This window comes from Anas platyrhynchos, chromosome Z (genome assembly GCF_047663525.1).
Source record: "Anas platyrhynchos isolate ZD024472 breed Pekin duck chromosome Z, IASCAAS_PekinDuck_T2T, whole genome shotgun sequence".
Classification (NCBI taxonomy): Eukaryota; Metazoa; Chordata; class Aves; order Anseriformes; family Anatidae; genus Anas; species Anas platyrhynchos.
The window spans coordinates 31817854-31844959 of NC_092621.1; the positions used below are offsets into that span (position 1 = coordinate 31817854).

General features: G+C 38.2%; 1 protein-coding gene across 11 annotated transcripts in view; it reads right to left on the minus strand.

Moving 5' to 3' along the window:
- PTPRD (protein tyrosine phosphatase receptor type D) overlaps positions 1–27106 on the minus strand; it is a 397236-nt gene that overhangs the window by 303686 nt on the left and 66444 nt on the right. For all 11 annotated transcript variants that reach the window (XM_072031736.1, XM_038171178.2, XM_038171162.2 and 8 more), the window contains exon 2: positions 5496–5666. In XM_072031736.1, coding sequence (XP_071887837.1) covers positions 5496–5580 — 85 coding nt within the window. In that variant the 5' untranslated portion in view covers positions 5581–5666. The remainder of the gene's footprint in view (positions 1–5495; positions 5667–27106) is intronic.

Genomic DNA, 27106 nt, shown 5'->3' on the forward strand with positions numbered 1-27106 from the left:
ATAACAAAAATGTTGAAAAAGAAGCTATGCAACCAAGAACAAAGGAGAGAAAAAAAAAATACTGTAATGTAGCAAGAAATTCAGAAGAGTCAGTAACCAAGCCTTTCTCAGGGTGGAGAGGATGGCGAGATGGAGTAGTATGTGTGAGAACTGATACAATTTGTAAAAAGTAGGATGCACGATATCTATAGAAACTATTTGAATCTATCAATAAAAATGAAACTATTGACTTTCAAAAAACTATGCAACTAAGAAAGACCAGGAAAAAACATCTTAACAAGCAATGTCTTTCTTTGAGCTCAGTGACGTGACACTTCATCGTTACAGAGGTCAGAAAGAGATAGCATACCATATTATATATTCTATATTCATACAGTTTGAAAAGAAATCTGTTGTACGTGGTCTCTGAAACACATATGCTTCTTGTTATCAAATGGATAATCCTGCAGAAAGCTTCTAGGTAGTTACCGCTCTGCTGGTTAATTTAGAAAACATGAGAAAAGCTCTTCTTATGACAAATGGCGTGATATTACTAATTTCTCAGTGGATGTAGATAAGTATTGCTTCAACCCAGCTGCCATCTGCACCATTGAGTACAAGGCATCCAATGACAAACACTGTGAACTACCAGGCTGTTCTTCTATGAACAGAAGGCTAAACAAACACTTATTTTCTTCGGCAAATTCTGTAACCTCCTCTCACAGCAAGCACAGAAGCTACAAATACAAAACATAAATAAATTCAAAGAAACCATATTCCTTGAGATTATTCACTTCTTAAACTTACAAGTACTTTTTTTTGCTAAAAATACCGGTAAAAGAGCAAAATGATTTTGTGACTTTTCAGTTTTGCTTGCTTTGCTTAGTCAGGTGTAAGCTTCAATTCTGTTTTAACAGTCAGAGTATCTTGGTCTCTGAATATCTTGGTCTCATACATATAGGATATGCTGCCCTCATCCAGCCCACTGGGGAAGGACATGCTGGCACTTCCATCCTGTATTCCTCTGAGAGGTTTCCATATGAGAATTCATCAGCTAATATCAATTCATTTCAGAGTTTCAGGTCTTTCGCAATGATGGAAAGAAACAAACAAGTCTCACTCCCTCACTCAGCTGTGAGGATAGTATATAAACAGAAAAAAAATACCAAATAATCCTGTTGGAAACCTTTTCAAAAGCCATAATTGGGCTTGCCATTGGATTTCATTAATTAGTGATTTCACAGCAACATAGGAAGACTATGAGTATTTATCTACTCCCAATTATAGAATGAATAAAGAAAAAAATGAAGTGGAATGTCAGGACTTATTTTTTTACTCTGTAGTACCTTGGTGACAGCAACAGAAAAATTGGAAAAAAAAAAAAAAGTAAAAAATTAAAAAAAAAAATGTAGGCCTGGCCTTTCCATGGTGATAGAAACTTTGTCCCCTTCATCTCACCTGCTCTGTCTTCTCTCCACTAAAAGGGAGAAAGGGAGTAAAGTAGTTCTCCAACTATTTGTGAAGAAGTTCAAGAACAAACCTGGAAAAATGTAGTGCTTGGGACCCTTACCCAAAGAGCTATGAAAACAGGAGCAGTACCTGCAAGTGTGGAGGGCAGACCACCTCCATCATGGCAGGAACCCTCCTTAAAGTCCTCAGGAAATCCAGCAGAAGAGCAAATCATGCATGATAAACACATCTTTTCCTAAACATGTTGACACTGATCCTGTGCTCCATCTTACCCATCCCACAAAATAACTGGCTTGTGGAAACTCAGTATATCTCCCAAATAAACTACGTGCAGCATGTGAGAGTGAAATATTACTGTGACTCTCCATGAGCTCTTTTTACATTGGTAAGATGGACAGACATTAATTTACAGCTCACACAATTAATGCGATGCTATATATAGAGACCTATAAATACATGTATGGCACACCATTTAACATATACCATATAATGTATACTATTTAATGTACATTTGTATGTACATATATAAACATTTGTGCAGCTTCAAAGCCTGTACATACAAATTGCTTGACAATCATAGTCTCTTTCTTTAGACTAGTATGTTAATAGAGGATTAAGCCGTATGGTATTTGGCACTATTTTTTTCAGACTGTAAAGGGAATGAATGAAACCGTCAACCTAACTAAAATATAGGGTATACGACACTAACATTTATCAATCACAAATCTCTTTAGTTAGCATTAAATGCATCACAAACTTTAATTTGAAATTTAAGCCAAGACAATATAAGTGAACAAAGTCTTGCATTAGCTGTTCCTTTCATTATTAAGCTGCCTCCTTTTAATGTCCTACAATTTCTTGCAAAGGAAAGGAATGCAGGAAAGGATGTCTTAAACTGAAAAAAAAAAAAAAAAGCAGTTTTAACTGTAAAGTTGTCATTGCAAAGAAGGTATTTTTTCACTTATAAAAATTGTGGGCAATTTCCACACCCATCACACATTTTATTATTTTAAGCAGAAAATAAAGGTAATGACAGAAGAGAAGCGTTTTCCCATTAATTAAGAGATAGGCAAATTAAATAAAAGCCTGACTATTTAAGTGACCATTTCATATACACCAAGTACATCTAAGAGTACAGTCACTTTCTATGGTTCCTTGTACACTTTCAAAGTACCACTACCCAAGTCAAGAACTCTTAACAGGAGAAGAGGTAAGGCCAATAGAAATGTACCTTTCAAAATTCAAAGTCAACAGCATTTTTAAATGATCAAGCTAGAAATTGCACTGCTGTCCTTAAAAAGTTATACTGTCCCTTCTCAAGCAAAGAGATACTTAATCAATCATTTCTTAGCAATAACTGCCGCTTATTCTCTATTTCAGAACATCTTAACAGAGATTCTGACCAAAAGTACATGGCAAAATTGAGATTGTCTTAAATAACTTCTCTTTCTTTTCATGAAAAGAATGCCTGATTAAAGTATTACATTATACTTTAATTCCAAAACTCTAGGAGTATTTCTCTACCTTTTCTTAGTTATCTATTTTTTATTTATAAATATTTTCAATTGTCATTTTCTTTCTGTTTGCTAATAACAAGAAGATGCAATAAATACTAAATAATAAGCAGAGACTATATTGAGACTTTATAAATCTCTCTAATAATAACAATGAATCTGTGTTTGTATACCCTCTATTCCTGGAACTGTCTAGTAGTGTGAACTAAATTCAAAGACATCTATGCAAAATCGTAGATCACTAATTCTCTACTGTTAGTTTCTGTGAGTTCCATCCCAAAACTCAGCTGATTAGTACATTTGTGAAAGACCATCAGTTGGTACACTAGGGTGAGATGCTTCCTTTTACATTAACAGCACTCCTGGTATGATCTACCAACATTAAGGATCACACAGCACTGTCTAAACCGGTATCAAAAAGTAATAGAAAAAATCAAGGAATATAATATTTTATCTTGAAGAGATCTTTGCATTGTTCTTCAGTCAGGAGAAGTTCAGTCTGTCTCTGAAAATGCTAGTCATCCACTGTTAATATTACTAATATTTACTGATGCATCATTTTTACACTTTCTTAGTATCTACATCATTTTGTCCAGACTGATTTCACTGAGAATAACTCCCAAAAAAAAAAGATTATCTTTATGCATTTTACAACCTTTATTCTGTATGTGAGACTCCATCAACTCTAGTTACAGCAAGAAGCCCTCCTGACTTCTCTCAGGTTAGCAGATCACTTCTGTTTCACTTTATTTAAAATAAGTGAGATTCATAATGGAGCTTTGGAAAACCTAGTCTGAAAATTCGCTCAAATTATGTAGTCAGTGGTTTTGGGGCCAGCCTTTTTAAAAGTAAATCCTATGCTACCCTTCAAAAAAAACTATGCTCATTCCCCACAGAGAAGAGAGATGAAAGAGGGAACCCTTCTGCTAATTGTAAACAAAAACAATACACTTCTCTCACAAGTGCAGGGCTAACAAAGGAGCTTCTGTGGTTTAACTATCTTCTTGCAAATTAATACCTGACAGGGATTACCAAAACCAGAAATCATTCACTATTGGCCCATAGGAGGTTGGATATTCCATTACCTGAAGCAGAAAAGATATACCAGATTATAAAATGTATGTTTCCTAAGCACAGAATTTACTTTAAAAATAGGTAGTATACTATCACTGCAGAAACACACAACATATGGGCCCATTTCCCAATTAATTATTTTCTGGCTGTAGTGTTAAAATGTCCTTGGCTTCACCTTACACACAATCATTCCAGCTGGTTATTATCTACCTGGAAAGAGACCAAAGAATCTCAAGTGTCAGTATTCTACAGACATGTATGTCTGTCCGTATTTTTTGTTTTTTGTTGTTTTTTTTTTTTTTCATTTACTTCACTTTCATATTGCTACAGTTAAAAGAAAAAAGTCTTACTAAACACAAAGCGTGTAGTAGAAGTGGAAAGATTTATTCTCTTCTATTGTTGTAACTTAGCATACCTGGAGTGCAGGTGATAAGTGGAGTGACAAGGAACCTTCAACATGCCTTTACTGAGAAAGATTTATTCAATGTTACTGACATTGGTTTTATTTTTTTGTATTCCTATTTAATTCAACTGCTTCTTTGTTTTATGCAAATATATGGAAAAACATATAAGTCTTCAGAAGTCAGAGCTGGAACAAAGTTATTGATTGATGGTGTATCTGTATAGAGTTAGGAAGATAAAATAAGAAAATATCCCTGAATCAAATGGATGTATCAGTCACCTGTACTAAATCTGCAGGTCAACAGGTGGAAAGCAAATGGCTTTTCTCATTTGCACTTCTGCAAGAAGCCATAGGACAGGTGGGAGACAACACATGTAAACAAGTTAATCCTAATGATATCTTAATTGTAAAAAAGATATTATCTTCTCATTAATAGGTAATTGACCAAAATCCAACAGTTTCCCCCCAAGTACAAGTGCACACTGGTGTCTATCCTCAGTGAATTGTCACAAGTTTAGGCCAGACACCAAGTTGTCAGTTCTGCATGATTTGTTTGGATACTGTACTCCGCAACAGCTGTCGGAAATAATACATTAGAACAGCTGTCATGACAGTTACAAGAGCCTGGAATTTTAATTGGACTGGATATTAATTTGGGACGGAGGGAGAGGAGTGGGTTTTTGCTGTTGTGTGTTTTTTGTTTTTTTCTTTTTAACCAAACTTAAGAAATAAATAAAGAACACCAGTCGTCTCTAAGGGATTTAACCTTGGCAAGCAAGGTTGGTTTTTGTTTTCACTAAATAACTTTATTGCAATGGTCTTCATCATATGAGCAGAAACCATTAGTTGATCAAGAAAAGAGGCATTAAGAGGATGCGTGGTGAAAAAGTGGAATAAGTAATTCTTTTCAAATACTGCCTGTGATCTAGAGATAACCTCACAGTATTTTAAGAATTACTCAGAAGGAGTAATTCAGAGGCCATTCATAACCATCAGCTACAAATAAAGCTGTTAATCATGGCCAAGACCTCAGCACAAATGAATAATAAGCTTACTTTCAGCATCAGCATAGAGTAGCAAGCACAGGAGCACCACCACTGGCCTGACTACGTGCATCATCCGACAGCTTGGCACCAGCATGCTTTGGCAGCCTTGATCTCACTGGCTTAGAAGCCACTGCGAGTCTGTCCAGTAGTCTGAAATTTCAGATGAAATATTTTCAGAGCCTGTGGAACAGATAAGAGAAAGAAGGAGAGAAATATGGTTAGCAGATACAGGGCAGAGATTGTCTGATTTTTCTAAACAATCACAATTTGAGGCAAAACAGTTTTAAAAGACAAAAGGGTATGGACAAAAGAACATAAATGACTCATTGCACCTTACTGGTATTTACTAGAAGATGCAATATACAGTACATGTTAATACTGCTCCAACGTTTTCTCAGTGTACCTCTTCTACCATAATCACGCATCTGTCACATTCTGGATCATCTTTTATTTAACAGCAGCTTTTGAATCACAGGAACTGTCATTCTTAATGAAGTATAATACAACACTGGAATACTCATGTTGCAAGAAGAGATTCAAAATGGATTCACTAAACAGAATAACAGCATACTGGGATCTGATGCCCTGACATCTGCTAGGAATAACATAGCTAAACCTGCTTCATGAGGTGTTCTTAAAGCTAGACATAAAATACTAGCATATTGCATAGTTCAACAACTTTCAGAGGTTGAAATTCCTGCTGTGATTTCCTCTAACGATCAGAGCACTATGCCTACTAGTGAAAAAATGAATAAATAAAAAAATAAATCCAGCATTGAATATTGAATAAAGGGTTTAGATTCCAAATCACTCCATCTCATTTATTATGATGTTATAATGTCAGTTGAATATCATACACTGGGACCACTAGAGCTCAAGTACCGGATGTCAAAAAGTAGTGTCCCACTCTTGCACAAATTCATCACTCTGAGCTATGATAGAAATTAAAGAACATAAAAGCACTATTCCTTCTCACAGGGAATACTCGTGATATCCCCAAATAGCCTGACATTGCCACTAAAATACACTGAAATTTAATTGTACTTTTCTAAGGGCCTGCAACACACAAACTTTGGCAAGTGTGAAGTTCAGCTTAAGGACAGTAAGGAGTGCATATCTTTTTCATTACTGTGCATGAGTGGCTTCCAAGCATGGAAGATAAAAAACAAAAGGGAGGAAAAAATTACACTAATTACCATTGCACTAGATAGATCTTACAGAGTTGTGGGTGGTATAAAGAGCCCATTTCATAGTACAGTGCAATGCTGAAAGAATCCACACAAGGAGGAAGAAAAGATGTGAGCAGATGTTAGAAATCTACGGCTGCTAGGAATCTTTTTTGTTAAATTCTCTCTTGAATCATCTACAGCTATCAAAAAATATAAACCTAAGAAATCTTTGTAGGCAAAGTGCTGAAGGCACCAGCTCCCACTCTTTCATTGCTACCATCCTCATGCCAGTGTTTCAAATGACAGCAAAGTCCATGAGACATCAGTCCTGTCGGACTCAATTTGTGTCTGTGCAAGCGTATCAGAACCAACTGCTACATAATGATTCCTATGCTATCACAAAGATGGAGATGTATGAAGTACACTTCCAAGGAAGAGACAATTTTGATTTTGCTTCTGTTAGACTGCACAAGTTACAAGGGAGACCTACTGTATCTCCAAAGGCAGCTCCCTTAAAGACGAAATCTTATAATTTTATTGGCACGCAAACATGTTGACATGTATTAAACTGAACAGCGAAAACGTGGTGGGTGCTAAGATTTGTATCTGAACCTGCTCCCTTTGGTGGGGGAGGAAGTGAAGAGAAAACAACAGTGATAATTAATGAGAGGACAGAGAAGGGAAAAAGGTGACCAAAAAGGTGTTTGCTTGTTTTACATAACTGTTTTTTAACAGGGCATTGGAGGTGATTTTCTCACATTCCAAACACTCCTACTAAATGAAATGTGGTAGGTTTTTCCAATTAAATGTAATAGGAAAAACAAAACAAAACAAATACAAAACAAAACAAACAACAAAAACAAACAAAAAAAAACTATCTGCCTAGGCAAAAGAAAAAAAAAGAATTTTATATATCTCATGACAACGATATGTAAATATCTACAAATGTAAATATCTGGAGAATAAGGGATGTATCACAAAATCCGGCAAAGAAAAGGTGACAAGAAAAAGTAGTATTTTTTTGTTAATTAAAACACAAAGTCCATTCACTCACTGTAAATGCACACATACAAGCACTTAGGAATACTGTACTCATTGTCTCTGCTTTCAACATGATCATGCAAGCCAAAGTTTAGTAGTTTCTTTCTTTTCTGGTCCTCAGTGTCATGGCTTTAGCTAGCCTGATAAACACACTAATAAGGCTTTCAGGAGAATGTCTTCTGTGCAGCTTCCTATTCCTCTATAGCCAACTTATGGTATTTTAGGTCAAGTAAACAGAAGCACTTGAAGAAAGATAGCATAGTGGATCCTTCTTTCTTTCAAGTGAGTTGAAAATATACTGTTAGTAGAGTCATGCAGGTGATGGACTGATAGCACTAGAGAGAAACAACCAAAGACAGGAAGGTACTATCAAGTTTGTCCACACAATTCTGCTTCAGCTTTCCGTTAATAATAATAATTTCAGCCAGGACCCCCTGCTGCTGAAAACAGTGCCAGATTTGAGATCAATAATCAGATGGTATGTAGGTCTATACTTTATCTGTGAAAACTGGCACAATTCCTTTCAGTGACTAAATGTAATTAGCAATCACGTATTAACTATATATATAAAGGTACCTTCATAATAAAAAGCTATCTTCAAAGTAAAAAGTTCATCTAAATAAATTAACAATTCTTAAAATAAAAACTCTCTTCACTTTTCCATTTCCTCCTGACAATGGTTTGTTACATCCAGAGTGGAGTACCAGAGATAGTGAAAACACAGAGAGAAATTGCAGCATGGGATTTTACTACATTCTTCCTCAGACAGTCAACATGTGTCTACCAGGATAAACCAACAGGGAGGTATTTTCTCAGCAGCCCTTGTTAAAACATCCACACTGTGCAAGTGCAGAAAGATGGGGTTTCTCCTTTATGGCAAACAGATCAGAACAGTTATGAAGAGATCAACAGCTATTACAAAAATAATAAGAGGTGTTTTTATTTGGGATGATTTGTACCTAAATTGCATAAATAAATTACTGCCATATTAAGTTCTCTAAAAAAAAAAAAAAAGACCCTTACTTTGAAACACAGTATCTCTAAAAGAGCTAGTTTTGAATTATTTTTTTTTTTTCCCCACAAGAGTTATTTTGGTTCTTTTCCTCATACAAATTAGTTGTTAATACAAGGGTGAAAACTAAATGGTGGAACTAGGTAATATATCTATCTGTATCTATCATTAGCACATAACTAAATATGAGGATAGATGTTCCCTTATTAGTTATATCTATCAATAGAATCAATAAAAGCTGAGACGTCCACCCCCCAGACTCTCAAATGCAGAGACACAAAAGAATTCCAGTGGGGACAAGGCAGATGACAGCACCAGGGTATGTGCACATGCACCTCTTTAGAAGGATCAACTAGACAAATGAAATATCTGAAGAGCACAGGGATGGTGTCAGATATGCAGGGGTAGGATTAGGAAAGACAAGGCACAGATGGAACTGAACTTGGCAAGGGATGAGAAGAATAGCAAGAAGGGATTCTATAGGTACATTGCTCAGGAAAAAAAAAAAAAAGAAGGCCTGTGAAAGTGTATACTCTCTGACAGATGAGAAGGGAGAACTGGTAACAACATACATGGAGAAGGCTGAGATTCTCAGTAAATTCTTTGCTTCAGTCTTCACCACCAGTCAAGCTTCCCACATCCCTCATTTCCATGAAACTGTAGGTGAGGGCTGGTGGATCAAAGTCCCTCCCACCATAAGCAAAGAGCAGGTTCAAGACCACTTCATGAAACTGAACAGGTACAAGTCTTTGGAGCCTGATGACATGCAACCCAGGGGTCTGAGGGAACTGGTTGACGTAGTAGCTATGCCACTCTCCATCATATCTGGAAAGTCGTGGTGGTCAGGCAGAGTCCTTGATCTCTAGAAAAAGGGAAACACCACTCCCGTTTTTAAAAAATGAAAGGAAGACCCAGGGAACTACAGACCAGTGAGCCTCACCTCTATTCCTGGCAAGATCATGGAAAAGATCCTCCTGGAAGCAGTCAAGGCACATGCAGGACAAGGAGGTGATCCACTGGGACAGCCAGCGTGACTTCACCAACAGCAAATTTTGACAGAAGGCCACAATCTCGTGGCCTTCTGTGATGGAGTGACTGCATCAGTTGACAAGGGAAGACTGATCGATGTCTGGCCTTCTGTAATGTCTGGCCTTTGACATGGTACCACATGTCATTCTTGTCTCCAACTTGGAGAGATACGGATTTGATGGGTGGACCATTCAGTGAATAAGGATTTGGCTTGAAAGCCATACCCAGAGAGTATGTCCAGAGCTCTGTGTCCAGGTGGAGGATGGTGATGAGTGGTGTCCCTCAGGGGGACTGGATCTGGTACTACTTAGTATCTTTATCAATGACAAAGACAATAGGATCGAGTGCAGCCTCAGCAAGTTTGCAGGTGTCATTAAGCTGAGTGGTGCAGCTGGCAAAACAGAAGGAAGGGATGCCATCCAAAGGGAACTAGACAACATTGATAGTGGGGCCATGTGAACCTAATGAGGTTCAACAAGGACAAGTTCAAGACACTGCACACAGCTCAGGGCAATCCCAGACATGAGTATACACTGGGAGAAGAACTCAATGAGAGCAGCCCTCCAGAAAAAGACTTGCAGGTTCTGGTGGACAAAATCTGAACATGAGCCAGCAGTGTGGGCTTGAAGCCCAGAAGTTCAACTGCATCTTGGGCTGCATCAACAGAGGACTGGCCAGCAGGTCTGAGAAGGTGATTGTCTCTCCTTGATTTGTGTTAGAGAGCAGGGAAAACCCCTCAAAAGAGACTTGAACACAGACAAAAAAAGAAGACAAAGCATATGTAGAGAGGAATGGAAATAAAGTTTAAGCATGAAAGCATTACGAAATTTTGGAATACAGGAATGAGAAGATATGAGTGCTGCTTAGTGCTACTAAAGATAGGATTTGCAGTTCAGCTTCTGTAAGTTTTGAAATTATTCAAGTAGAATTTTAGTTCAGAGCTATCTTTGGTCTTCGACAAGAACCCCTGGGAAAACAACTGGATAGTTCTTACTTTTTTTTTTTTTAGTGTTCCTTTAAGAAGCAGTATGCACAGATTGAAATAGAAGAATGCATTGCCATTCTATTGCTACGCTTCATTTATCACATCCACAATCTTAAATTACATCCATTCCCTAGTCACTGATTTCTAATACCATACATATGCAAGTGAACAGATACAAATAAGAAATTTCAAAGATTACTAGAACCAAGCCAAGTAACACACACCTATACTTCAAATCTTTGCATATCAACTAAGATCTCTCCGTTAAGAAGAAAATAAACAGATCTCACAGACAAATCTTGGCTGCAAATAACTGACTGGCAGCTAAATCATTACTGGGGAAAAAAAATGCATAAAAAATGCAGCTCAGAAGCTGTTTAACCAAAATAAATTCTGAAATACCTCTGGGTAAAGAAATGTCTTCTAAAGGGAAAATAATACATTTTCCATAGTTCTACATTTATTTTGCTCTTTTATTGATTAAACATGAAAAAGTTTTCATAGATAATGCTGTGCTTCATTCTGGTTTTATTCTTAAAAAAGCCAAAACACAAGGACACGATTAAGGAAATTTAAAAGACAGCTCAGAATCACAGAATCATCTAGGTTGGAAGAGACCTCCAAGATTACCTAGTCCATCCTCTGACCTAATACTAACCAGTCCTCCACTAAACCATATCACTAAAGTCTACATCTAAATGTCTTTTAAAACCTCTAGGGATGGAGGGATGGTGACTCAACCACTTCCCTGGGCAGCCCATTCCAATGCCTCACAACACTTTCAGTAAAGAAGTTCTTCCTAATATCCAACCTAAACCTCCCCTGGCGCAACTTTAGCCCCTTCCCCCTTGTCCTGTCACCAGGCAGTGGGAGAACAGACCAACCCCCACAGCCTCCTTTAGTGTACTTACAGAGAGTGATAAGGTCGCCCCTGAGCCGCCTCTTCTCCAGGCTGAACAAACCCAGCTCCCTCAGCCACTCCTCATAAGACTTGTTCTGCATACCCCTCACCAGCTTTGTTGCCCTTCTCTGGACTCTCTGAAGCACCTCGATGTGCTTCTTGTAGCGAGGGGCCCAAAACTGAACACAGTACGCGAGGTGCGGCCTCACCAGAGCTGAGTACAGGGGGACAATCACTTCTCTGGACCTGCTGGTCACACTGCTTCTTACACAAGCCAGGATGCCGCTGGCCTTCTTGGCTACCTGAACACACTGCTGGCTCATATTCAGCTGACTCTCCACCAATACTCCCAGGTCCTTCTCTGCCATGCAGCTCTCCAACCACTCCTCTCCCAGCCTGTAGCTCTGCTTGGGGTTATTGCGCCCCAGGTGCAGGACCCCGCACTTGGCCTTGTTGAACTTCATGTAGTTGACCTCAGCCCATCGGTGCAGCCTATCCACATCCTCCTGCAGAGCCTTCCTGCCCTCAAGCAGATCAACACACGCACCTAACTTGGTGTCATCTGCAAACTTGCTGAGGGTGCACTCGATCCCTCATCCAGACAATTGATATAGATATTAAAGGGGACTGGCCCTTGTACTGAGCCCTGGGGGACTCCACCAGTGACCAGCCTCCAACTGGATTTGATTCCATTCACCACAACTCTTTGGGGCTGGCTATCCAGCCAGTTTTTAACCCAACAAAGCGTATGCCAGTCCAAGCCAAAAGCAGTCAGTTTCTCGAGGAGACTGTTATGGGAAACACTGTCAGAAGCCTTACTGAAGTCGAAGTAGACCACATCCAAAGCCTTTCCTTCATCCACCTAGCGTGTCACTTTATCACAGAAGGAGATGAGGTTTGTCAAGCAGGACCTGCCTTTCATAAACCCATGCTGACTGGGCCTGATCACGTGGTTGCCCTGCAAGTGCCGCATGGTGACACTCAAGATAATCTTCTCCATGAGCTTCCCTGGCACTGAGGTCAAACTGACAGGCCTATAGTTCCCCGGGTCTACCCTCCGGCCCTTCTTGTAGATGGGCATCACGTTTGCTAGCCTCCAGTCAACTGGCACCTCCCCTGATAGCCAGGAGCAGCTTGTCCACCTCCTCCGCCAGTTCTCGCAGTACCCTTGGATGTATCCCATCCGGCCCCATCGACCTGCATACATCCAAGTGCTGTAGCAGGTCGCCAACCATTATTTGGTGATTTATGAGGGTCACATTCTGCTCCCCATCCCCTTCCACCAGCACAGGGTGCTGGGTATCCAGAGAACAACTGGTTTTGCCGCTAAAGACTGAGGCAAAGAAGGCATTAAGCACCTCAGCCTTTTCCTCATCTCTTGTAACTAAGTTTCCCTCTGCATCTAGTAAAGGATGGAAGGAAGCTTGCTTGTGTGTTCCAGATCTTAGTCTCATCAGTCCCTGGATATCAGTATACCTTAGCGCTCCTCTATCATTTCTGAATTTCTCTATTATAGCTATTCCAGCACGACTGAATACTCGGCTAGAACAGCAGGTTTCTGATCTCAAGAAGGCCTTTGAAATATACCAATACAAAAACACTATTGAGTGACAGGAATGGTTGGAATTTTGATTATATTAAACAATTCTAAAATTATATTCAACCTGCTTTTACGTTGTAATTCTGTCTGGGACATCAGCAAGCACTCTTCTGTTACCATGTAAAATAGAAAATAAATGACTTTGCAATGAACAAAGAAATGAAGAAAATAGACTAATGAAACTAATATAATGAATAAATGAATTACATGACAGCAAAGCACATTAAAAATCACATGAGAAAGCTTTCTCCTCATTTAGAAAGTTGTTCCTTTTTTTATACACTGAAATACCAATGTTCATGTGTAACCTTAAACCATGCAGAGAAAACCCTGTCTAGCCTCATCATCATATAGCTTCATTCACGTTCTAAATTACCAACTATCAATTACAAAATGCCAACTTGTAAGCTGTCACGTATCTCACCCCTGAAAAAGCTCTGACACAGTAGTCACTTCTGCAGATTATCTGCTTTTCTTATCCATGATGCACAAACAATTTACTAGAGCATTTGGTATTCTTTACTCTGTGTGTCCCAAATAACAGATCAAATATATATATATATATTTATTATGCTAGAAATGCTGCACGATGTATTCCTGAGGGAAAATATTGTAGAAAAAACATATAATGCTATCTGTTCATGCATATTAAGGTAATCTATTGTTGAGAACCAACACTGAAAAATTTAAAACATGTTACAAAGCCACAGATAGGAACTTGAGAGACAAAATGAAATACCTCCTTCTAAGTCTTCTGCAGAGGTAGGTTGTTTATACAAGCCAAGAACTGTCCCCAATGTATTTTTGGTAGGCCAAGCTGATTTACTATGCTGCAGAGTTTTATATGATTGAAGACCTTGACTGGCTCAGGACAATGGAAATTTTGGTGCTGATTTATGGGGGTCAGGATTCTTTCTTGTATATTCAGGAAACACATATACACACCAATAGAAAGGATGATTGCCTGAAAAAAATAAACTCTGTCAATACCTCAAGTCTTGACTCCTCACACTGAATAATACTGTAAACTATTTAGCTGTGGTTGCGTTGAAATAGTCTAGTTCTAACTTTGCTTATATTCCTCCTGGCCCTTTTTCAAAACAAACAATCAAACAAAAAGGAACAACAGTTTAAAGCTACTTTTATTTTGCTTTAGGTGTAAAAATAAGTATCTTGGATAATCTGTATTATTATATGTTTCCTCCAACAACAGAAAATAAACAATACATCCTGTAGAATATCTTTCTTTTTTTTTTTTTTTTTTTTTTTTTTTTAAGAAAAGATAAACAGTAGCCTAGAATATAGCAAATCTAGCCTTTTACCTACAGGGTGATTGGTATTATTTACCTCAAAACACTGGTTTAAGAACAAATACAATAAGTATTTCTATGCAAAAACCTATACAGACTGGTTTTCTTTTTGGTTTTGTCTTCTGTTTCAAAAGAAGAAAAACAGAAACAGCAATCACCAGGCTATTTGCCATAGCCAGTTAGCTTAAGTCTTCCCCTGCTTGCCCTTGCTGTGCTAAAAAGAAAACAAAAGCAAATGAAAAGCACAAACACATGAACTAACAAATAAAAATAACAGAAACCTGCCTCTACATTATTTGTACAATGCTGGAGCTGCATGGCTACCATCTTTAGTATACGTGTGTGAGACACATACCAAAATGTTCTTAAAACATGGGCTATGTACCACAGACTCATCAGACACCCACAGGAGAAGGGACAGCAAAATCAGCAGTTTGTGCTCCCAGCACAGCATCTCTGTGCTCCCAGCTACAGAACTGCACCACTCCTATAGGTTGTGGCTAGGCTGGTGGATTAGCACTTGAACTCAGGGTCCGCTGTTGCTGTCAGACTCAGCATCTTTCTTCAGCTTGCTTCCTCCCAGAGATACAGGTGTTGACTACCTAGCAATGTAAATGAACCTACAGCCTCACTGCTATGCGTATGACACAGGCTTGACAACTTTCCATATATCTAAAGAGCCATCTTTGGTTTAGAAGAATTTGGCTTCTTCTTAGTCTTTTCAGCATGGGAATTGTGTAATATTAAGGTCGGGCCTTGTCTTTAGGATCTGGCACTGCTGAAGCGTACTGTGTACTGCAAATACTAAAAACTATAGGTATATTCTCAAGTCTGGAGCTAGCAGGTCAAATCTGACTTCAACAGTGCAACGCATCTTTTCTCTATTATATTATTCTGCAAGTTCTTCCTTTATGACTTTTCTTTTTCCTTTTCACTTTATAGTTTTGTTTCAGTACTATCCAATATACTTGTTGCCTAATCAGATTGAAGCATGACTGACTGAGACAGTGAATTTGCAGTACACATAGGACAGTAATCCAGCTGCAGCTAGCTTAGCCTGACTGCACTTTATTGTACTGTTGCTGATGGCAATAGAATTGTATCAGAGGAAGAGATGGAGAGCTGGAATAGTTATTTTTCAAAAGTAGTTGGCATTATGAAATGATTTGATAAAAAAGTACAAAAACTTCCTGAAGCAATAAAAGCACTATGCATTTCCCATACTAAGATATGACATAACAGCACATAGTAGTCCACAGTTCCCCCTTTGGAAAAAATGAAGATGAGAACTACAAACTGTTACAAGCAATATTTTTTTTTATACTCTGAGGAAAATCAAAAGTAATGTTATGCACTCTGAAAAAGTTAAAAGTCAACAAAATATTATAGATATTTTAATTGTCAGAAGCTTACCAAATAAGCAAAGAACCATCTGGTACCCAAACAAATCTACTAATGTTGACAGGCCAGTTTTCATATAAAATAATATCCTTTGCAAAATCTTCAGCAGGGGCACACAGCATGGCTCAAAATATTGTTTTCTCTATAGTACGTGTTGAAAACTAACATTTATCTGTAAGTAGTAGAAACGAGTGGCTTGGAAGGCCACTTAAAGTGCTTTGTAAAAAAAACAGCTCAATCCCCCGCATGTCAGAAGTGAAAACCAGAAGGAAAGGGGATACTCCCACAGACCTCTTGTATTCGATTTGGTGAAAACAGCTAAGAACAACAACAAAAGATTTCCATTGTAGAATTTCCTGTTCTAACAATCTACCCACCAGAGAACATCTTTTGACATTTGCAATGTATTCGTTCATTATTAACTTATTTTATTACCTGAATCTGTAACTATAAAACTCTCAAGAAATTTATTTTGCTCTTAGTAACCAAAAAGCTTTGCTAAACAAATCATATACTCAATCTTCAATGATTAATTTCAAAGAACCTAACAATTATCTGGTTCTATTGTCACGTTAATTTAATAAATTGCAAAACAATAATCCCAAAGCACACATTACCTAACATTTCTCCCAGAAAAGATCATCATTGAACTGGAATGTAATTCCTTCCATGTTCAGCATCTACAAGTCATTCATACATTAAAGATTCCAGAATTTTGAAAAAAAGGCTGAACCTAATGATTGAGAAGTATATAACTTCTTCTGGATAGGGAGTTTGGTAACAGTAATTACACATGAACTGTTTTACAATTTGCTGGCTCTGACATTTAAGGGGAAGGTTTCCAAACCTTTTTCACTCTTGAACTGGTTATATTTGTAACTGCATAGCATGCTTTACTAGAATTCACTATTGATGCTTTTATGATGGATCAAGAAGAAAATAAGAGGTACCAAAAAGATACACAAATCAGGAAGTAAGCTGGATATTAAGTGCTATATTGCATGATCACGTGCTCAGCTAACAGATGATAGATGAGAAATAGATTCACAGTTGAGTATATAATAAGATCTGGTAGTATCCAAAACCAAAATCCTACAGAATGTCAACAATTAATTTTCAGAAAACTCTTCTTCTAGGCCTACCTCTCATATCTTTCAATCACGTCTTGTTTCTCTCAACCCTAAATAAATAATCCTCTGTCTCTCTCTTCCCCCAAAAAAAGTTCATGGAAACAGCCTAGCAAGTAACAGCTGACAATATAGCAAACAAAGTAAATGCTGGTTTAAAGTTGAAGTGCTGTACTGACATCCAGGGAAAGACATTTCCATCTGTCATTGTAACCGTTATACACTTGGTAGTGTGCAACCACCCTGATTTTGCAAGAAAGCCATGATTCCCACACTATTGTAACATACTCATTATGATACTTCTGTCTCCAGCCTCTGAGTCTGAGAGTCATACAGGTTAACTGGAGGAAATTATGCAAAACATTAATTAGTACAATAGCAGTCATTTTCATTCTCATTACCTACCAAAATAAACACTACATTATTGTGAGAAAGAATAAATTTGAACTGTATTCTATGGAGCTATGGAAATGCTGTTGCAATAGCAATTGTGCACAGTGGCCTGGACCACACCAATTTTAACAGGTGACAACACACTGAGCAGCAGTGGTTTTCCCCTTCACTACTTAAGTAGTTCCATCCTGCCCAAAGCAGTATATATAATACTGCTTTATATTCAACACATTTCTCACAAGTTCTGACTATGACATGCTTCTGAAACAGATAATCGTCCTTCTTGTGCCTTTCTTCTTAAATTAGGAATACAAATCAGACATAAAACTACTGTAAATAAATAAATAGATAAAATAACAAACTGCAGAAACTGTTGTCAGTCTGTCTTAAATAAATAGTCAAAAGGCAAAGAAAGAAAATAGGCTAAAAATAGCACACAAAAGGGAGTCTATTATTCTAATTATGATTTTTTACCTTTTAGAAAAGATGCATAGCTGAGAAAATGAAAATGATGGTGTTTCAGATTAGAGCTGTCATTCAGAACGCTTTATCTTAGCACGACAAAACAGTAGTAGTAGTAGTAGTAGTAGTAGTAGTAGAAGTAGTAGAAGTAGTAGTAGTAGTAGAGTTATTGTTATTATTATTATTATTAAGCCATAAAAAGAGCAATGCAGCTACTGACCGGCAAAGCACACCACCTGCGCAGCAAGGTTTCAGAACACACACACACAATCTCAAAAACCACAGATGTGGAGACTTTAAAGTTTTATCAAAAGGTTGAACAGACATTCCATCTACCTTTGGGACACACACCTCATACTTGCCAGGAAAGATTCTGTTTTTCTGCTTTTTCCCTCTATTTATTGTTGGAAAGCCATGGTCTGTGAACATATGGCATTCAAACTAAAGAAGTTTGAAAGTTGAAAGCTTAGCTTTCAACTACACACTTCCTTCTATTTTACCAAAAACTAATTAAATATATAATAAGTGTTCATCCAGGTGGCTATCAAATCTATCTATCTATCTATCTATCTATCTATCTACAGAGAGAATTTTGCACTTTTGCTGTGTAACAGATAATAAAATACAAAAATGTTATATACTACGATCTCAAAAATCTGAATCCTGCTAAGATATCACACAGCAATTTTAAGCCTTCATGCATTCTTATCAACAGAACTTTCAAGGATTCATTTTACCTTACTTCTCTCACCAGAACATGATATAAAATCCTGCTTATGACATGGGAAGGACACGTGCCATGTCCCTCTGTGGAATTCCCTGGCTTACTAATTACCACAAGGGCTCATCCCAGGCACTGGCAGCCAGAAGCCACCATGCTCCTCCTGCAGAAAGATGCCACCCATGTAAAGCAGGTCTACAGGTGAACCACAACTTCCACAGCCACACAAGTAAACAGTTTCTGTTTGTTTGTTTGTTTTTCTACTTTTCCTTCTGGTGCTGCAGTAGCAAATTCAGATTTTGTGAAGTCAGATCAGCAATGTAATACAAAAACCAGTAGGTATTCCTGAACTAAAATTTAAAATTACACCTGACGTGCCTAATATGCTCCTTAAAATTTCTTCCTCAGCATAACCCTCAATTACTGAAAAAAAAAAAAAAAAAAAAAAAGATTGCTGAAATAAAAGCTGAGAGACTTTTCACAGATGTAATAAATTGTCAAAATGTTCTTCCAAACCATCTTATTTAAAAGTATAGAAAGTCAGACAGTAATTCAGCCTGGAACAGTAGCTAGAGAACATAAAAGAACTTTTTTTTTTTTTTTTTTTTTAAACAGAGATATAAATAGTGATTGCAGAAAAATAGCGAGTAAAAATATATCGGAAGATTTTAATATTACACAAAACATTAATATTTTTAAACAAAAGAGAACTCAAACACCATAAGAAAAAAATAGAACAGTTATAGATGATCTTGTAAATTGTGAGATTTATAAGATACATCTCATGAATTTTTATGTATTCAGTATTTTATATATCTACAGTTATCTGCATAAATCTTTTATTTGGATATTTCCTAAGCACATCCATATTATAGGTTGTACACAATGGAAAGCAATGGTACTTTGTTGATTTGGTTTAATTTTTATTTATTTTTTATTACTATTTTTTAAATATTTATTTAGCAATGTGGGAAAAGTGTTGTTTAATATTTATTTTCCAGGCTCTGTGTCAGGTACTTGTATTCTAGAATTCTAAATAAAATTTCAACAAAAAAAAATCAGAGGAAGTTGCAAGTAATGATTCTTTAGAAAAGAAGACAAGAAACAAAATAAAAAACTCACCAATTACAAAAAGAAAACAAGAATCTTCCTAGATGAAGCTTGTTTTTAAATGTTTTTTATACTGACGACAAAGCATCTACTTTTTCACTGCAACCAAAGCCTAGGAGATGAGCCCTGAAGAGAAGTTCTACATGGAGCACTGTAATGCACCTTGTGGGAGTTTCATCAATCACAACAGAAATGCTTGAGCAACTAATCATAACCCGGTAAAGTTTCTGCAGTGTTGTTATTATAACTGTTATGTATCTGGATGTGAGTGCTGTCCCAGGAGTATTGTTCTGGATTGATTAGCATCTTTATAATGAAATGCTCAATTACATCTTTGAAATAGGTAATTATAAAAGGAGTGTGTATTTTCCAGTTAGGGATTTTGTTGTGATTTTTTTTTTTTAATTATCAGTGCATGAAAGGCAACTGTAGAAGTTCTCACTGCACTGTTGCCTCTTTGGAAAGAAACTACGTTTTGTTTTTCTCACTATGCATAAGCTAAATTGAATTTCTAGTTATGACTGGTATGGGAGTTTTATTGTCAACTGTCAGGGTGTGCAGCCATCTGTAACCAATTTTTCAATATTTTGAAAAGCCTCATTTGAAGTACACAGTTGTGAATGACTTAGGGACACAGTCATTAGTCAACAGGGAACTTTCAAAATGCTTTTCAACTTTATTTCTTTAGAGTAAAAGAAAGAAAAAAAAAAAGTATAGAGAAGACTATGCAATGGATATCAGCATAGCTTAAGTAACGTCGGTAAAAAAGGCAAACAGGAAATTTTGGGGCATGTCTGACTTCAGGCTCATGTTTCAGACTCTTATGTGTGCCATTGTATTTTGAAAACAGCTGCATCATCTAATCTTGTCGAAACCAATTTATGCCAAGAAAAGCAACTCTTTTTAAAAAAAAATAAAAAATAAAAAAATTTCTCACGAGTTAAGAGCATCTGAGGGGGTGGGGAAAGTGATTTTCATTTCAATGGTCAGCAGTCAGGAGAAAGTACTATAAATATTTCCTTTCTTTTCCTTAGTACTGTGCATGTTGCAGTATACCATTAATTTTAAAACACGCTTTCTACTTAGGAGAATTATTCAGATGTTGAGATGCTGGCTTAGTTTGCCTACATCAAATGCTAGAAGGTACACTACTGACAGAATTACGAATGCATTTATTTATTCAATTATTCATTTTTAAATGAGGGTAACAGCAACAATTGGATTAACTGAGAAAATGCAAGGATTTCTTTCAAACAATATTTAACCTTTGGATATCCAGAGCCAGAATTCTTCAACACAATCCTCTGTCATATCACAGAGTCACAGAGTTACAGAATTTAAGGCGTTGGAAGGGACTTTGAAAGATCATTGGGTCCAACCACTCTGACAAAGCAGGCTGCCCAGGTAGGCGTCCAGACGGGCTGTGAATATCTCCAGAGAACAAGACTCCACAACCTCCCTGGGCAGCCTGTTCCAGTGCTCTGTCACCCTCACCATGAAGAAGTTCTATCACATGTTGGTGCGGAACTTCCTGCGCTCCATCATGTGGCCATTACACATTGTCCTGTCCCAAAAACCACTGAAAAGAGCTTGGCCAAATCCCTCTGTCTCCCACACTTAAGATATTTATACACAGTGATGAGATCCCCTCTCAGTCTTCTCTTCTCCAGGCTGAACAGACCCAGGTCTCTCAGCCTTTCCTCATAAGGAAGATGCTCCAGGCCCCATATCATCTTTGAGCCCCCCTCACTGGACTCTTCCTAGGAGACCCCTGTCTTTTTTGTACTGTGGAGTCCACAACTGAACACAGTACCCTGGGTGAGGCCTGACCAGGGCAGAATAGAGGGGGAGGATCACCTCCCTTGACCTGCTGGCCATGCTCCTTTTAATGCACACCAGGACCCCTTTGGCCCTCTTGGCCACCAAGGCACACCGCTGACTCATGGTCAACTTGTCATCTACCAGGACCCCCCCCCGCACAGCATTACTGCTCTGCAGAGCTCCCCTCTAGCAGGTCGCCCACCAGCCTTTACTGATACGTGCGGTTGTTCCTTCCCAGATGCAGGGCTCTACACTTGCTCTTGTTAAACCTCATTTGGTTTCTTCCTACCCATCTCTCCAGCTGGTCCAGGTCTCGCTGAATGGCAGCACAGCCTTCTGGCATGTCAGCCACTCCTCCCAGCTTGTTGTCATTGGTGTACTTGCTGAGGGCAGACACTATTCACTCATCAAGGTCGTCGATGAAGATGTTGAACAGGACCTGACCCAGCACTGACCCCTGGGGAACACCGCTAGTCACAGGTCTCCAGCCAGACTCTGCGCTGCCAGTCACCACCCTCTGAGCTCGGCCAGTCAGCCAGTTCTCAACCCACGTTACTGTCCACTCTTCTGTTCCACACCTTCTCAGCTTTGTTAGCAGGATGTCATGGGAGACAGTATCAAAAGCTTTGCTAAGGTCAAGGTAAACGACATCCACTGCTCTCCCCCTACCTACCCAGCTGGTGATGCCATCATAGAAGGCAATGAGGTTGGTCGAGCACGACTTCCCCTTGGTGAATCCATGCTGACTACTCCTCCTAACATTCTTCCCTTCCAATCGCTTGGAGACAGCATCCAGAACAAGCTGTTCCAACACCTTTCCACGGACAGAGGTGAGACTGACTTGTCTGTAGTTTCCTGGATCCTCTTTCTTGCCCTTCTTGAAGACCAGAGTGACATTGGCTGTCCTCCAGTCTTCATGCACCTCTCCTCTTCTCCAGGACCTTTCAAAGACGATAGAAAGTGGTTTGGCGATCACCTCTGCCAACTCCCTTAGCACACGTGGATGCATCCTATTGGGACCCATGGATTTGTGTGCATTGATCCCACTCAGATGCTCCTGAATTACTCCCTAATGAACCGGGGGGGAGCTTTCCACTTCCCAGACCCTTTCTCCTCTGTCCAGGGTCCAGGAGTCCCAGAGATGGAGTCCTTGAAGTAAAGAAAGACTGAAGCAAAGAAAGCATTCAGTATCTCCACCTTCTCAGCATCTCCCGGTACCAGGAAAGCCCCCTCATTCAGCAAGGACCCACATTATCCCTAGTCTTCCTGTTACTGTTTACATACTTAAAAAACAAAAACAAACAAACAAACAAAAAACTTCTTATTATCTTTTATGTCTTTTGCAAGCCTCGTCTCTAGGTGGGCTTTGGCCTTCCTTGTCGCGTCCCTGCAGGCCCTAACAACACTCCTATACTCCCCCCAAGAGGACAGGCCCTTTTTCCACATTTCATAAACTTTCCTCTTCCTTTTGATCTTGTTGATGAGCTCCTTGCTCATCCACGAAGTTTCCTGCCCCTCTTCCCCCATTTCCTACTCTTAGGGAATATAATAATAATATAATAATAGATCTATCTATAGATCTATTAGATCTATCTAATCTATAGATCTATCACTGCTGCCAGCACCAGGACAGAGAGGCTTGTATATACTGTTACATGCAGGACATGGGTTCAAAGACAAAGGGACAAAAAAACGAGATATGCCTGGTGTCTTAAAGAGAAAGTAGATTCCAGAAAAGTGATTTTTTTGAGGTCAACAGAGATAGATGTGATAGTTTTAGATACACAATATCCATCCCCGCTGACATATTAAACAGAAGGATATTGTTAATATTAATATTTGGCTAAAATCAGTAAGCTAGTATTGTTCATAATGCAATTGTTCCCCATTAATAGACAGAGATATAGTAATTCTTGAAGAGGATTACAAACTATTCATCCTTAAAAAAAAAAAAAAAAAAAAAAAAAAACCATTGATTTCATTTTTAGTGAGAACTCTAGAAACAAAAGTTACCTCTATCTACCTTCACTTCCCCTACAGTTCAATTATATCTAGTATGTTTACCTAATACTACTTTAATTTCTTTATTTTGAACCAACATAAAATACCAACATAATTTTTGGCCTATCAGCTTTTCCATATCAGCTTTTCTGCTCTGTCATGTGGAACATTAATTGTGCCACTTACACCTATTCACTGTATACATAAATTATTTTTTGTGTTATCTGTGTATAAAGCAGCCTGTTAGATTGAAGAATACAAAAAAAAATACTTATTTCGTTCAGCATTTGTACATTTTTGCAAAAAAAAGACCTGGATCCTTATATATCCTGTGAACTCTGGGCACATGTAGTCTGTAAATGTGCCAGTCATCCATTGTAAATTTGTGTACATGAGATTGATACAGGTTTATTCTGTGCATACTGTTGCCCTGCTCTATATTTGAAATCTTACATTACACAGGTCATTTTCTAGGTATTAACACCGTGGAAGCCAGGACTACATCCACAAATCACTTGCCTATCGCCTCTTTGATTCTTAAAGACATTGGAACCAAAATAAAGCTTTTACTTTGATCTTTTTTTGTTTGTTTTTGTGTTTTGGCAAGTCATCTCCTTTAAGTATCAAATAAATGGGAATCACTATTTTGATACTGTTTTAGCTAATTAATCTCTTCCTTTTTAACATTATTTTTCTTTCTAGCATATCTGAGAAGTCCAGATACACCAAATGAGTCATCACCATTACTGTACTGCTTCATATGACACCTCCATGTCAAACAGTTTTATTTGAAATGATCTAACAGAAACGCCAAAATTCCACTCACCCTGTCACTAATCTTTCTGCTTTGTATCTTGAATAATGATGTAAGTTTATTTACTGAACACAAACACTTACTATGCATTCTGGAGGATGGCTTGAATTTATCCATGCACAGTTCACTCTATGCTTCATCTGTTGGTTCTGTGGATTCAGGAATGTGTAATACAATTTGTTCATTTTTATTTGCAAAACTGACTTTATTTCCCCAGGTGAGTTCTCAAATAAGCACATCTATAAGACTGTCCAAGCAACAATTTGGTGTGGAGTTGAATTTGCTATCCAGTAATGGATAAATGCAAACTGAAATGCAAAACTTTCTCAAATGATTTCAAACAGATGTTCTGCTACCTGCTTTCTTTAAACCTCTCCCCAGAGGTAGAGAGAAGACTTCCTGAAGTTCCTCCAGAGAAAAAAATAATACACTGATACCCAACCATCACACTTAAAATCAACTCATATAATGTTAATCTAGGGTCTCTGCACACCCAAAATTGCCACTGGAATATATTTACAACTGAAATTTCATTCAAAAGAAACTCATCAGAGAAAGTTTAATACCATGTATCATTATCATTATCTGGCTACAATAATTGCAATCCTCATGCAGAAATAGTTGGTTTATGGTATTATTACTCACATTCCCTATTCTTCAATTATTATTTAAAAAACTTCAACAATTCTAGGATGGTTTCAATGTACTAAAAGAGTTTTATCACACAGGTACAGTTAAAAATAATCTGCCGACATGCTGTCCTTCTTCATTATTGTCTTACGTGACCTTTTAACTACATTATCATAGCTGTCACACTCAGTGGTTCATACCTTGCCCACACAGTGACACCCAACATGCCCAAAAACCCTTGGAAATTGGGCACGTTTAAAGACATACCATAGAAAATGCAGAATGGAGGACTGTGAAATGATGTTGGAAGAAATTTCTGCTTTAGAGAGTGAAAATCCAGCACACAGAATACGTATGCTACCTTCCTGTAGAATTGTTCAACTGTGCACAGACACTGGTGTCCAGTCCTGTGCCACAATTTCGCAGTTCATCAGTGGAAGTCATGTGCAGAATGGTTTATTACTGGCTGGGTCTGCAATGAAGCAAATCATGAGCAAGCAGTCTGTGCTTGTTCCTTTCAGAGATGGGATTCTTTCCTGACGTAGTATCACAGGCATCACATTGGTCTCAGGTCCTAACTTTCTGTATGGTATCACATACCAAACACAGTCACAGCAAGGTCAGCAAACAGATCAAGATGTACTCTTCAGGTAGCTGAGATAAATGGACTCCTCCCTCCAGCACCTCGCAGATGAGTTCTCCAGATCTTGTGTGATGGTTGGCTGTAGCTCTCACCCACTAAGGTACTGGGACAACCTACTAAATACTGTGGTCACATTTCCCCTACACAAAATCAATTGCATATCCACTCTGCAATAAAATGCCAGTCTTCACCACACCCATCATGCAACACATATGCACTGCAAGAAACAGGAATTATCAAACCAACTAATTATCTGACTTGACAGCAGAACCTATGTGATAAACACTTGGTTTGTTGGATTTTTTCTGTTGACATTCTTGAAGATCTCTAAATATGAAAGAATCAGATCTATTAGCAAAACTTTCTGCTGCCACGCCGCAGATAAACAAATTCAATCAGCTCTTATGATGAACTGGAAACTAGAAAGGCAGTATTATCTTTTCCTTAGGGTGATTTCAGCAGATCTCTATTGAGTCAGCTGCTAAAAGAGAATTTTTGCTGATGCATAGAGTGAGTGATGCACACGAGTGCTACGCACGTGGTGAGGTTGTATTTTTACACATAGGTATATTTATTCATATAAATATGTTCAAATTGATAGATGATGTATTTGCTTATGAATACTTCAATCATCAGGGGAAAAAATACAGAAAAGGCATTTCAGATCAAAACTTTTTAGATCTCTAAAAAGAGACCATGGTTGTGGTTTAACCCCAGCATGACACCACATCACTTGGTAGAATCCTCACCACCACATAGTTGGTCACACAGTCCTATCACAGCAAAGAGCAAGTAGAGAATTGAAATGAAAAAAGAGAGAAAGGTTGTGCAATTGTTCATCACCAGCAGAACATTTCCCAGCCAGACCCAAGACAGCCCTGGCAAAATTCTTCCTGCTTTTATTGCTGAGCATGATGTTATATAGCATCAAATGAGCATGACATCATATGATACTGGACATCCCTTTGGCCAGCCTGGGCCAGCTGTTCCAGCTGTGCCCCCTCCCAGCTTTTTGCCCATCCCCAGCCTCCTTGATGGCAGGGCAGCATGAGGAGCTGAAATGTCCTTGGCTTTGTGTGAGCATTGCTCTGCAACAACTAAAACATTGCTGTGTTATCAGCACTGTTCTCCTCACAATTCCAGAACAGCTTCATATAACCTGGTATGAAGAAAATTAATTTTATCTCAGCCTAAACAAGCACAGTCATACTAAAATTTCTGTTTGATGATGAACAATGCAGATATAAAGCTAAATTTAAAAGGTATATTACTTGTGTTTCAAGCAAGGAAAACTGGAGCGAGTCTGGTAAATATTGTCTACTACACGTGGCACCTAATTTTGGTAGCAGTTTTTTGAGGATTCTCAACAGTGCTTCTGTCATTGCTCTCATTCCAAAGATCATAAATTGTGTATTGATTTTTTTATTAACAGACTGTGAAATGACAGGAG